The 14,093-nt window shown below is 33.1% G+C and overlaps 2 protein-coding genes across 2 annotated transcripts in view; both read left to right on the top strand.

Moving 5' to 3' along the window:
- LOC136038824 (low-density lipoprotein receptor class A domain-containing protein 3-like) overlaps positions 1–14,056 on the top strand; it is a 58,015-nt gene extending 43,959 nt beyond the window's left edge. Inside the window, exons 5-7 of the mRNA XM_065722230.1 lie at positions 535–621; positions 6,320–6,541; positions 10,292–14,056. Of these exons, the coding sequence (XP_065578302.1) occupies positions 535–621; positions 6,320–6,541; positions 10,292–10,389 (407 nt within the window). The 3' untranslated portion in view covers positions 10,390–14,056. The remainder of the gene's footprint in view (positions 1–534; positions 622–6,319; positions 6,542–10,291) is intronic.
- Positions 1–14,093, top strand: part of LOC136038830 (procathepsin L-like) — a 216,970-nt gene that overhangs the window by 79,288 nt on the left and 123,589 nt on the right. The gene's annotated exons all lie outside the window — the stretch shown is intronic.

Raw genomic sequence — 14,093 nt, 5'->3', positions numbered from 1 at the left:
GCCAAGTGTCTCTGAGATCTCCCGGGCTTAATAAAGAGTTACTTTTCCTTACATATATCTTGAATATGTAATGATGTATTTTTTGAACATCTTTACTATATGATGCTTTTAACTAAGTCTTAACTATCATTAGTGTATCCTACACGCTTTTTTATGGGTTTAAGCAGGAAAAAAAAGTGGGAAAAGGAGTTCCGTAAATATTGCCCTCTATAGAATTTTTAATAGAATGAAAATACTTCACTATTGAGTGTATTTTTTCCTTCTATGGGATATTTTTCTGTTCAACTTCAAGATCAAATTTTAAAATAAATTGCCTAAAAAACTTGCAAAAGATCTTTTAGGCCTTTATATGAAACTATAGTATCGTTTTGTGTTTTTCCTCAAATGTCGTTTTCAAAACTAGCCACATATCCTGAAACAGTTGATGGCGCAGGGAGTCTTGCTGTAAAAAAAATTACAGTTTATGTTTTTGATTGCTCTGAATTGTACGTCATAGTATACATATTATAATTATAATTTTGTTCTTTCTTTTAGCTCAAATTTCTCCTAACTTTCTTCAACAAGACCAGCAAAGTATCACTGACCTATATGTATTTAACTGTACTTCAATTATTGTCTTGGGTAAGTCTTTGTCTTTACTGCAATAATTGTCTTTGGTAACTTTAACTGTATTGTCTTTAATAGATGGCCTTATTTCTTTATTGGCAAATGAAAATCTTAATATTTCAAGCCGTAGCTGAACACTGAAGTGATAGTGTAGATAATTCAAGGTTTTGTTATAAGAATTAGGCTGAATCCACCTAGTTTGTCTAATTAAAATACTTCTCACAGTTTAGGACATAAATGTTGTCACATTGTCCTTGTGAAAATAAAAATTAACCGAAGAAAAAATTTTGTAATTCTTAAAATTTATGAAGCTTTTCTGGACAGTATTTTGTTAACCATTGGCCTTCTGAAAGAAATTAATTCGATATTTTTCTAGTGTTTTTATAACTTTCTGTGTAAGGTATGAATGTTCTACGAGGGGATAAGTTTCATTGACTTATTGACTGACTTTCTAAGCCTAAAAGTATATTCTAAGAAAATGTAGCTTGTGGCAATGGGTATTATGTCATCACGTATCGTTGCCATTTTATGTGCCGCTTGTTGACTTAGTAGCTTTCGATCGTTTTAAAGTTTAAGGAGCTTTTCAATTTTTAAAAAGGGAAGAACTGAAGAAACCTCACAACTAGTAATTCCGATATATTTGCGAATTTTGTGATAAATAAATTAAAAAAAAAAGAATGAGTTTTTCTTAAAATTATTATTATTTATTAATTATTATTAATTATTAATTATTAAAATTAATTATTTAAGCAGAGTGTTTAACTGATCATTTCTACTAGGATTTAAGACTAATTAGCACTTACTACATAGGTTGAGAAGCGCAAACTAGTACTAAAAGTAGAATATATGCTTAAAATTATCTGGTTAAGTCCTTCTCCTTTAAAACATTAATTTAAAATAATAAAAGAATAAAACAATTTTAAAAAAGTCACCTCCAAAAGAGTACTTTTTTATAAAAGTAAACAGCGAAAATAAAAGCTAAAGGAGTATAAAGTCAAATATTGAGTCGAACTTAAGTTGCTGTGATTAGTCAGATGAAACCAACAACGAATTTAAATTGAAGTGAACAATTAATTCAAGCTAAAAACGAACAGAAAAGAATATAAACGAATGAATGAGATCCAACATTAACAGAAATTAAAATTATTCATATTCAGTGGATACTGGTGAGCAATAAGTCTGTTTTTGCGTTGTGCATAACGCCAACTAAAAACACCTTCTGCACAAATTCGTAATTAAATCTTTGATTACAGTCTATATATTTTTGCGTTGTGCATGACGCCAACTAAAACACCTTCTACACAAATTCGTAATTAAATCTTTGATTACAGTCTTTACATTCTTTCAGCTGTGGGCTTCGGCCATTTGGATTCTCAGGTTTTACTTGGAACTTCTTCTTGGTTCGATTCGTTTATGTTTGTTGTGTTCTGTTTAAGCCTTTGTGCTGTTCCCAAGATGGATTAGCAAAGATCTTTGCTTATGTATTGGCGCTTCTTTCTCTTCCTGGAAGTTTATCTTTTTACTCTTATTGTGTTCAGCACAGCTTGACAACCAGGTATGTGGACAAAATCCTGGCCCCACTTCCCCAATATCTCAAGATCTATACTATTTTCCTGTCAGGTTTTGTTATGAGAATTGGGCTGAATCCATCTGATTGTTTAATAAAGATACTTTTTACTTTTCTATGGGTTTTCTAAGGGTACTCACAGGTAGTTAAAAAGTTAGGAAGAGTAAAAAGGTAAGTTTCAGAACCAAGAATTGAATACTAGAGGTAACAACAATTTCAATTATTTTGTACTGAACTAGTTCTGGTACGTAGGCACTTCGAGACAGAAAATGCTTCTGTTTTATTCGTGCGTAAAAGTATGTAAATATGCCCGTATGTAAATATTCCTAGGGTAAGGGTTGCAGTCTCAATCATTAAAGATGATTTTGATATAATACTAGTAGTAGTTTTTATTGCTCTAAAAGCCTTGAGACCTTGGCAATAAAAAAAATGAGAAATTCAGCTCGGATTGATTCATTGCTACATTAACAAAAACATTACGCAAATTTTCAAAATTCATTTCTTTGCTCTATTGCTAGCCTGATAAATCGTCCTAACCTTTCGTCACTTAAAAATCGTTACTAACTATACTCGCCAGTCATCTTTCATCATACCTACACCCCATACAGTTTGTTTTGCAACTTACTCAATACTTCACATTCACTCATCATATGACTGACACTCTCATCTATATCTCCCTACATTAGGCAAGGGCCTTCTTGCTCGAAGTGGTAAACTGTTCGCCCTCATTTCAATAATATGTTTTAACTCCTCTATCTTAAACTCGCCTTATAAAATACCCCTTCACCCCATGTTTTCTTTATCACTGTACCGACGTGGAAGGGATAAGAAAGGCTTCTTTCATACGATCGAATGTGTACCTCTTTATCTTATAAAACATGTCCTATAATCTTTGCTACCTCATTATCTGTACCTAATCCATTATTCTGTACTTCCTCCACCCTACAATATTTTATAATATGCACAAAAGTACTCCTAGTAGCCACGTTCTTTTATCATTGATGTATCTCGGGTTCATAGAATAATGCGGTATAAATGTTCCTAGGATCGTTCAGACCCATTTCCTCGCATTAAGCCTGTTTTATGATGTGCAGGGGAGTTGCCTGGCAACAAATACGTTTCTTTGATTCATTTATGTTTAGGGTAGGAAAATACTGGTAGGTACTAATTGCCTTTGGTGGCAGAGGAATGCAATAAGTTGTATTAGTTATTTTTTTTGTAGTACTTGGTGTAGTAGTAGTATTAGTATTATTCTCTGCTCATATTTCTATCACCCTCACCCCCACATAAAAGACCAAAAAGTACAAACAGTGGTGACTTTCAAAAAATTAAAAATAGAACACTTTTCTGACTAAAGAACTTTTTTATGGTACTTCACTTTTTACCAAGTGACATATAGCGATCGCAATTTCTGTTGGTCTGTCGGTCTCGGTTTTGCTAGTTTGGGCACTTTCAGATAAGCTAGGAAGATGAAATTTGGCAGGCGTATCAGGGATTAGACCAGATTAAATTAGAAATAGTCGTTTCCCCAATTCACCCATCTGGGGGGAGTAGGGGGACTGGGGGAGTAGCGGTTAATTCGGAAAAATTTGAAAAAAATAGGTATTTTTAACTTACGAACGGCTGTTCAGACCTTAATGAAATTTAATATTTAGAAGGATATCGTGCTTCAGAGCTCATGTTTCAAATCGTGGCCGGATCTGGTGACATTGGCGGGAGTTGGAGGGGGGAACCTGAAATCTTGGAAAACGCTTAGAGTGGAGCGATCTGGATAAAACTTGGTGGGAAAAATAAGCATAATTTCTAGATACATGATTGACATAACCGAAACGGATCCGCTCTCTTTGGGAGAGTTGGGGGGTGCGGTTAATTTTGAAAAATTAGGAAAAATGAGGTATTTTTAACTTACGAACGAGTGATAGGTTCTTAATGAAGTTTGATATTTAGATGGACCTCTTATTTTAAATCCTGATCGGATCTAGTGTCATAGGGTGAGTTGGGGAGGGGACCGGAAATCTTGGAAAACGTTCAGAGTGGAGAGATCGGGATGAAACTGGTAGGAAGAATATTCACAAGTCCTAGATACGTGATGGACATAGCCGGAGCTGCTCTCTTTGAGGGAGTTGGGGGATCTAATTCGGTAATTTAGAAAAAATAGAAAAATGAGTTTTTTTTAACTTACGAACGGGTGATAGGATCCTATTAAAATTTGATATTTAGAAGGACCTCGTGTCTCAGAGCTTTTATTTTAAATCCTGACCAGATCTGGTGACGTTGGGGGGAGTTGGAGGAGGAAACCGGAAATCTTGGAAAACGCTTAGAGTGCAGAGAATCCAGAGATCGTGATGATACTTGGTGGGAAGAATAAGCCCAAGTCCTAGATACGTGATTGACTTTACCAGAGTAGATTAGCTCTCTTTGGGGGAGCTGGAGGGGGGTCAATTCGGAAGAATTAGAAAAAATGAGATATTTTTAACTTCCAGGCGGGTGATCAGATCTTAATAAAATTTGATATTTAGAAGGATTTTGTGTTTCAAAGCTGTTATTTTAAATCCCATCTGGATCAGGTGAAATTGGGGGGAGTTGGATTGGGAAACTGTAAATCTTGGGAAACGCTTAGAGTGTAGAGATCGGAATGAAACTTGATGGGAATAATAATCACATGTTCTAGATACATTATTGACATAAACGGACCGGATCTGCTCTCTATGGGGGAGTTCGGGAGTATTTGCTAGTTTGGGCACTTCCAGATAAGCTAGGACGATGAAAGTTGGCAGGCGTATCAGGGACCAGAATAAAGTAATTTAGAAATAGTCTCTTTCCCTATTTGACCATCTGGGGAGGGGGAGCGAGCGCACGAGATAGTTTAGAAGATTTTTTTTCTTACCGATAAAACAAATAATTGTTCTTCTTAAGTATGGCTTGTGGTCCAGGAGTATGATTCTCGCTTACGGTGCGAGAGGTCTTAGGTTTGAATCCCGGACCACTGCAATTTTTACATGAAGAAGATCCGAAACTAGATTATGTGATCAGATATGTCATCAATATAACGATCGCTGAAAGTTGGCAGGCGTATCAGGGACCCGGCCAGATTAAGTTAGAAATAGTCGCTTCCCCGATTTGACCATTTGGGGGAGAGTGGAAGGATGGTTAATTCGGAAAAATTAGAAAAAATTAGGTGTTTTTAACTTACGAACAGGCTATCAGATTTTAATGAAATTTTATATTTAGAAGGACCTCGTAACTCAGAGGTCTTATTTTAAATCCCAGTCGCGTCCGGCGACATTGGGGGAAGTTAGAGGGGGGAAATGGAAATCTTTGAAAACGCTTAGAGTGGAAGATCGTAATAAAACTGGTGGGAAGAAGCTCTTGGCTGTTGGATTTTCCAACCTCCCCAATTTGACCATTTGGAGGAGAGTGGAAAGATGGTTTATTCGTAAAAATTAAAAAAAAATTAGGTATTTTTAACTTATGAACAGGTTATCGGATCTCAATGAAATTTGATATTTAGAAGGACCTCGTATCTCAGAGCTCCTATTTTAAATCCCAACCATATCTGGTGACATTGGGGGGAGTTGGAGGGGAAAACGGAAATCTTTGAAAATTCTTAGAGTGGAGAGATAGTAATGAAACTGGGTGAGAAGAAGCTCTTGGCTCTTGGCTTTTCCGACCTCGTCACAAGTGTCATATGAGTTCTTGGCTCTTGTTTTTCAAACTCGTGCCTTTAATGACTAGAAAATGTTCTCTTTAGCCCGAACTTACTAATTTTTCAGGAATATACGAGTACATTTTATTCACCACTATGAAAACCTTCAGTTAAAAGGCTATTCAAGACTTTATAGGTGGAAGGAGTTTGGTTTAAAGAACATTTCTTTCCTTCGAAGGTAAGACAATTTGGAAAACAGATGTACTCTTAAGCACTAAAATATTTTTGCAACGTGTTACGGATTCGTTCTGACAAGGGTGGCTGTTTTTTCTGTCATTGACGCATATTGATTGGGCTAAAATATTGCTGTGCAGATGATGCTTGGGCCAAATTGATGATTTTCAGTATTAAACTCGTATTGGTGATACGCATCAGAATTTCCTTGAAATTTATTTCGTGTAAAAAGGAAATTAAATGTGTATAATCTTATTGTTTTCTAGGCTGCTGTTTGGCATTTTTCTTATGGGTAGGAATTTTTATTCTGGCCGTAGCTCGAGTCAAAAACAAGCAAAATATTGTTATTACAAATCCCATACAAACCATTAGCCAATACGAAATTGAATTTGAAAACTGCCTTCGTCAAGATTCATTGCTACTAGCAAGGATGAGATCAGAGGGTCTGGATAATAGATATGGTGAAACTAACTGCAATATCAGGAATGGTTTGTATCTTCATTTATTTATAGGATTAGGTAGTTTCCTATAATTAGTATAGAAAAACCGGACAAAGAGTTCTCAGACATGGTAGATCAGATGCATCTGAAATATCCTACCCTCTTTAGCCCCTCCCCTCGATGAATTCAAATGTATCTTTACTTATTCACTATTTACTTTATACTTATTTACTTGAAAGGAGAGACACATGTCGTGTCTTTCTAATATAAGCTGGGTTTTTAAAAGAAAAAACTGGGTTATTGGAAAACATAAACCATTTTGCAAATTCTCACTTTATTCAGTTTTTTTTTTTTACAAAATTATTTTCAATTGTTTAATTGATCAATTTTTATGTTTTATAAAAAAAAATTATTATTTGACTTATTGTTATTTTATTTATTAATATATAGTTCTTACAAATTTATCAAACTTTTACCTGCCAAGTTTTAACAAAATTTCCATTTATTAATAAAATTATTTTCAATTTATTAATCGATTGATAATTTAAGTTTTATCTATTTTTAATTTATCTTTTGATTATTTTAATTGTTACTCTTTGAATATTGTAATTATTTATTTATTTTTATTTTATTAATTAGTTAACAATTTATTAATTATTTTCTATTTATTAACTATGCCCTTTGCTTTAATAAGAGTAAAATTACCAAAAAAATTGCAAATTTTTACTTTCGTCAGTCTTTTTGGGAATAAACCAATAGTCCTGGAACGTATACTCATTATTTTTTTTTGCAAGATTTTACTTTGCAGAAGTTTCTCCAAACGTGAGACTGAAACATAATTTTGCATTTCTTTTATATTAAGAATATATATTTACTATAATATATATTATAGAAACATTTTCAAATTTCACAGCTTTATACTTCTTCCTAACAATTTTAGATACCGTAAAGGATCACTCTACCTCGTCCATTATAAAAAAATTTATTTGTGTGACCAAACTATTCAGAATTGATAGTGTGGTCTTGCCATAGCTTGTATAGTTTTGATGAAAAATCCGAATAAATTTGAGAAAATTAAAAGCAGACTCCTTTTTTCCTGAATATCCTATAAATGCCATTCAACTTCTCCTGTTTTGGGCCGTAGATACAGATATTCACATTTAATGAAACTTACATCATCAGAAAGCGTGAATTATTATTATTTTTTTTGGATTGAACGGAGTGTCCTTTTTAAAGTTTAGAAAGGACAGTCCCTAAAAATATTCTCTAGTATATCTGTTTGACATGTCAGTTTAAGGGACTGTTCACTACTTTCAATTTGACAATAAGAGAGATTGAAATATTTGGGTTCTATTGGTATGCCCGAGTTAATTGGTTGTATATAGAAAAAAAAACTCCCAAACCTGCCACTGCCTGTGCCACTGCCACTGCCTGAATATACACATAGAAAAATGGGTAGGGGAGAGTACTAGCGCAGAAGGGTCAAATAGAAGCTTAAATGACGCTAGAAGCCGGAAAAAGATATTGAAAGTTGTAATGAAAGATTTAAGAGAAATGGGAACTTCCTGGGAGGGAATCAGTTTGTTTAAATTATCAAAACTAAGTGGAAGTAATGAAAAAAGAAAAAAAGTAATGTTTAATAGGTGAAGTACCTATTTTTGTAAGCTGCGAGTCTGCCCGAAGTTCCGTAAAAATTAAAAATTTTAAACTACCAAAGAATTTACTGGTATTTGGAAATTTCAGTTTGACAATAAGAAATAGACATGTGTTTGTGTTCTGGATTTTAGCTTCTATTTGCCAAGTGAAATAGTAGCCTATGAAAAGGAACCCTCCGAAAAAATTATTCTGATGACACTTATGGTAATTTGAAAACAACAAAGTGTCTTGCCAAATGAACTGACAAATTCCGATTGGATTTCAAGAAAAGAATGTTTTGAAAAATTTTGGCTTCTACACGTTTTTCTTATCATTTATAGGATTTATTACAGTCTATTTAATTTTACATAAATATTTTATACTGTTTAAAAAAATTTCTTCTATTCTTTTTTTTTCTTAGCGATATTACAAATCTTCCCATTTTTTCATCTGATTTAGTGCTTAAATGAATCGTATGTCTTGGCCTCTTTTACGGGCTTTGTATTCATTGTAGCCTATTTAATTAATGGTTTTAAATTATTTATGAATAAATCTTATCGTGTCTCAGAGAAGAGAAACTGGACTCATACTTGACAAAAGGTCCTAACTATTCTCTTTGATACCACAGGTTTAATAATATTTAAGTGCAGTAATTCACTATTTTGAGACTGAATCTATTCATTTTAGGGGTAGTGGCAACAGTTTTTTAAATTTGTTGACAGTTTCTAAAGTTTATTTTGTCATATATTTTGTGTAAAAAAAGATCGAAGTTTCGCTGAAAATTTTTCTGTTTTATTTCCTGAAAAGATATTACATCTCTCTTTAGTGTAGTTTCTTTAATGCACTCTCTTTAAAAACTCCCTCTCTTCGGTGCAGTCTCCGTCTGTCTATCATGTAAACTTTTATGGACATGATTGTGAACATTTAATTTATTATCCGGTCAATTAGTTTTAGTTTTAAATATGGAAACCGATTTGGTATCCGCTCGTCAAAGTGTTGTTTATAATGACACTTTTTTGTAACCTTGAGAAGTGTGTATTTTTTGTCTGTCTCTATATTGTTTTTCTTTTATATTTACTTTGTCTTTTAGTTAAAACTTTTATTTTATAATTGTTATACTGACGAATTCTTTTTTTGGGGAGGCGGTAAAAATATCATTTAAAAAAAGTTGAGACGCTTAAAAAAAATCATGCAATGAAATACAATACTTTTTTGTACAAAAACACTCCAATCATACCGTGAAAAGATAATCATAAACATTACAATAATACTCAGTAAACTATTGGCTTAAGTTGGGGTAGGGATTTTGCACTCTTCCCTAGATTTTGAGAAATACTATTTGGAATTTTCGTTGAAATTTTGAGTTTTTATGTACTTTCGTTGAAAAAGAACAGCAAAATATATTCTCCCTCCCACTAAACTTCCGTGAATTGACGCTACTGGACGAAGCAGTAATTCTCAAAATATAGCAACTCCTAAACTGCTTAACATACAACCAAAAAATGATGTTGGAAGAATGGATAAAGAGAATCATAATTCTTAATGTTTTAGTCAAAGTTTCCCAGTAGCTACAGTTGGTGGTTAGTAAATGATTAAAAGTTACTAAAAAATGAAATAGTTATAGTTGGTGGTATTCTATATTGACTTTCATTTTGAACAAAATTACTGTTACATTAGGCAACAGCTATTAAGTCTCTGACAAAACAAAAACTATTAATAAAATGTAGTGTCTTATTAATTGGTGAATTTTCTTTCTGGTGACTTTTGTAGTAATTACTGCTGACGATTTTGGAAATAAAGAACGACTCCTTCGACTAAAGCCAGCAGATTGGCACGGACTTTAACTTTTTTTAAGTGCCAAGGAACTTTTTGAGGATTTTAATCTGTGATAAATCGCAGATCATACAAATTCACTGTTAATTCAAGCTTTTCTTTGTTGAATGTATTAAGTCATCAATTATTTCCAAACCTTTTTACTGCTTAAAATTTTTGGAGATTCCTCGCCCAATATGTCATAACACCACAGCAAGCTTGTGGTTGTATATTTTTTATTCTTTTGTCTTATATTACTGCTTTCTGAAATATTTTTATTAACTCTTATATGAGTATACAATAGAGAATATCCTAATGTTGTAGCTATTCAACCTATTGCATATTTTTTAGGGGTTAGTGTGGATGACCCACCGCCGGCGTACAGTGAAATTGATATGACCAACGTCAGAAATGAAGCACATCCCATCATTCCATTGGGTTCCGTATGATCTGTGTCTATGAATCGGTTGTTATGATTTAGCCTTTTGGCAAATTGAAAGGATATTTGAATGAAACTGAAACTTAATCGAAATGATATTTTAACGATATGATATGATTAACAAATGAAGAAAAAGTGGGATGATATTCGGATTTAACGTCGTCGTGCCCAAAATCAAAAGGGTGTATCTTACACTTTTCATAAGTGAGTAAGAACGTGGGAAAGATTTCTTTATATAGATATTTAAATACTGATTTCATTCGCGGAGGTGTTTTTCCTTAAAAAAAGAAAGAGGGCCATGGAGAAAAAGTAATTTTCATGCCTTTAGCTTCAAGACTATTCAACATATCTTTATATCCTACATGCTTTCACAAAGTAAAAGTCACTATTTATTAAGTCAGCTGCCTTAAACCTCAGAAAACTGCCAATTAAAAGGCCCTAATCTCTGATTTAATTAGTCTTATTCCAGTTTTTTAAGGTCCGTTAATGTCTAATGATCAATTGCCTTTGAATCATGTTGGAGCATCTTCTTTAAGACCCGTCCCACTGTGGCCGGTTATCCGTTTTTCAACTTTTTTTTTACTAAGAAATTTGCTTCCTGGACTGAAATTTATCATAAATTAAGCATATAATGTGGAGCTCTTTTTCCCTCTACGACCGTTAAAGCAAAATAGAAGGTCAAATTCTACGAAGAATATTCCTTCTGAACGATTATATAAGGCCTTAATCTGCCAAACAGACTTCAAATTTGCAGTTCGTGAACAAGTAGCACCTAAATGTATTTCTTCAAATAAAATGTTATCACCACCTTATGGCCACCCTTATGGCACTCTTCCCTTTAAATGGATTTTCATCTTTTCCTTTGGTTAAAATTTTTTTTAGAGGGAAAACATGTTTGAAGATCTGGGAACTCAAAGGAAGAATTAAAAAGAAATTTGGACACAAACTGGTGCGGTCAATGATTTGAAAACTTGTGGCAGGATTACAAAAGTGTATTAATTATAATAAATAGTATGTATAGAAACGGTCATAACTTAAAACTAATTATAATCTCATTAGAACTAAATAATACTGACAATTATGACTAATTAAAACCATTATCATTAATTAAAGTTTTTTTTTCAAATTTATGAATATATTTTAAACTTTTTTTAGGTGTACTTACATTGTTTACGGATGTAGCAGCTAATGTAACAGCTAACAACACCTAAAAACAGGGTCTTAACTTTTAATAAAAAAGAAATCTTTCTAAGAATATACTAATTTTCACTAAAAACAAAACGTCATAATTTATACCTGCTCAGGGTTTTGAAAATTTACAATCACTATATAAACAGTGGATTTATATGGTTTTTAATTCTCCAGAGTAAAATTTTCTTAGTGAACCATCTAACGGTGAACCACCAAAAACGCCGAAAGATTATCTATGAGCAGCAGCAATTTAGTAGAACATCATAAATTTAATAACTTTAATTTAATAATTAACTAATAAAAATTGATTAATTAAATAATTAACTTTCGTTAAATGATATATAATTAACCTTAATCACTTAACTTTAATAGTATACTAGAATGTCTATGAGTAGCACGTCAGTGATGATAAAAACATTTGTAAGATATTGACGGTTTATGAAAGCATATGATATGCACGTTCTGGGCACGATAATGTGTAAATTTTGTTTTATTTGTTCAGTTACTTACCCTTTTTGTTGTCGTGAACATTAACTTCTTTTTACTTATATTTTACTGTGCTGTGATGCAAATATTTTTCTAGTCTCAGTACGTATTGTTATAGTGATGGAGCGGTGTTTGTGTTTGAAACCACTTCAAATATTAAACATCGAAGTTATCATCCTTATCAAATACTACTTTTTCTTCTAGATAAATCAGATGTATCTACTGCCTTAAAATTAATAAATAATAATGAATAGATGGCAGTATAGTAGAGCGAAACATCTGTTTGGAAATGAGTTTTCAACAGTATTATATCTTGAGCTAAGCCGGAGGCGCTTTGGAGTTTATTGTTTTAAGTAGTTCAAGAGTAGGGCTGAAGAAGGCCAATTTGAAATGCACTATGCTTTGTTTGTCCAAGGCCACGAAAAGTGTTTTAAAACTCGTTTTACTTACAAATTACTTTGCAAATTATTGACAAACACAATGTATAAATGTAAGGTTGGAGTCTTAGTTGAGTTCCCCAAAGGAAAATAACCAATACCGTCTAGCAATCTGCATTCTACCTTCAATGCTTTTTTTTTATTACGATTTTCTCGGCTCTACAATTATAATTGCCGCTTGTCTTAATAATTTTCTCATTTTATCTTCGCTACAAGCGAGGGATTTTAAAGAAAGAGAGGAATTACCTCTGCTGGGAGGTGGCTGGTGGTGGCATTCTCTTATGTGGCGACGGATTACCGGGCGAATTTCACTTTTAGATATTCTTTCGGCCATTTAATTAAAAGTCTATTATAATGAAATGATTGTTTAGTTGCTTATTTGTGCTTCTTTATTTAAAAAACAAAAAGTGAGTAATTTTTTAGAAAAGCCGTAGGAAATTGTGGAGAGAGATGAATCTCAAGTTTTGCTCTCAATTTTTTTTTAGGGGGGAAGGGGTCTGAGCACGTGTCCGGTATATACGATAGTGTTCTAGCTAAATTACATTAAAATCAAAGTTCACTTTAAATAAAATGTGATGCAATGGCTACCATATTGAATATATAATGAAATAAAAGATCCCACAATATTTGAAACTTATACATTCATTTGCCTGATATAGGCTTTTTTTCCATTACGCAATTGTAAACTAATAATATTTGCTAGCAGTCTCCTGTTAACTCGTTGAAACAGAAGTGTTAGTCAATAGAAATCGTAAGTTATTACTTTAGCAATTGGACAAATTTTATTGGATTCTGCCTGCCTTTCTAAACATAAGGCTGACATTAAGAGATTTCTGACAAACTCCGTAAGTTATTGACTCCCAGAAGGTGAAACTAGGAGTCTAGCTATTATTACTCATCTAGATTTGTTAAGATCAAACAAACCCATCTGATAAATAAAGCTTAGCCCCCCCCCCCCCCCCGGTCACACGCCTTCCCATTGCCAATGGAAGTAGGATCGGTTCTGGGCTCTGGAAGGGATTATGTAAAACACTGGCTTTTACTTCCTGCCACAACCTGTTTTGGTAGATTTCCTGATAGGACTCTTAGATATTTTTATTCCTTCCCAAACCAGAGATATGATCTATTACGATCCTGCAAAGAGCACAATCAGGGCCACTTGCTCAAACTCCCCACCAAATCTCAATGAGTTCTGACAATATCTTGAGGCAGATTCTGCCGAAAATGATTTTTTTTCCTGCCGAAAAAGAATATAGAATACTCATATCTGCCCCCCTCCCAACAAGGGTTGGAGCTGGTCATGATCTCCAAAAAGTGTAACCAGAAATCTAGTTTTTAGTGAGTCACGTTTCAGCAAAAATATTTCTGAAATTAGATCAGCTGTAAAGTATGAATAGATGTGGCTCTTGTTGTTGTGTTTTTTTGTTGTTGTTGTTTTTTTGTCTGGTATATGCGTATTTATAGTCACAATATTGATTCATGAGTGATTATTCTATATTTGTGATATCGGTGTTTTTTTGTTTTTTTTTTTAATGTTTAAATAAAGTGTTTTTTTAGATTTAATACTGACATTATCAACGAGTTCTTTTTAGATAGTTTG

The sequence above is a fragment of the Artemia franciscana genome, chromosome 2 (genome assembly GCF_032884065.1).
Source record: "Artemia franciscana chromosome 2, ASM3288406v1, whole genome shotgun sequence".
Taxonomy (NCBI): domain Eukaryota; kingdom Metazoa; phylum Arthropoda; class Branchiopoda; order Anostraca; family Artemiidae; genus Artemia; species Artemia franciscana.
The sequence above is the reverse complement of the archived record's forward strand: the minus strand, read 5'-3'. Positions and strand labels throughout refer to the sequence as shown.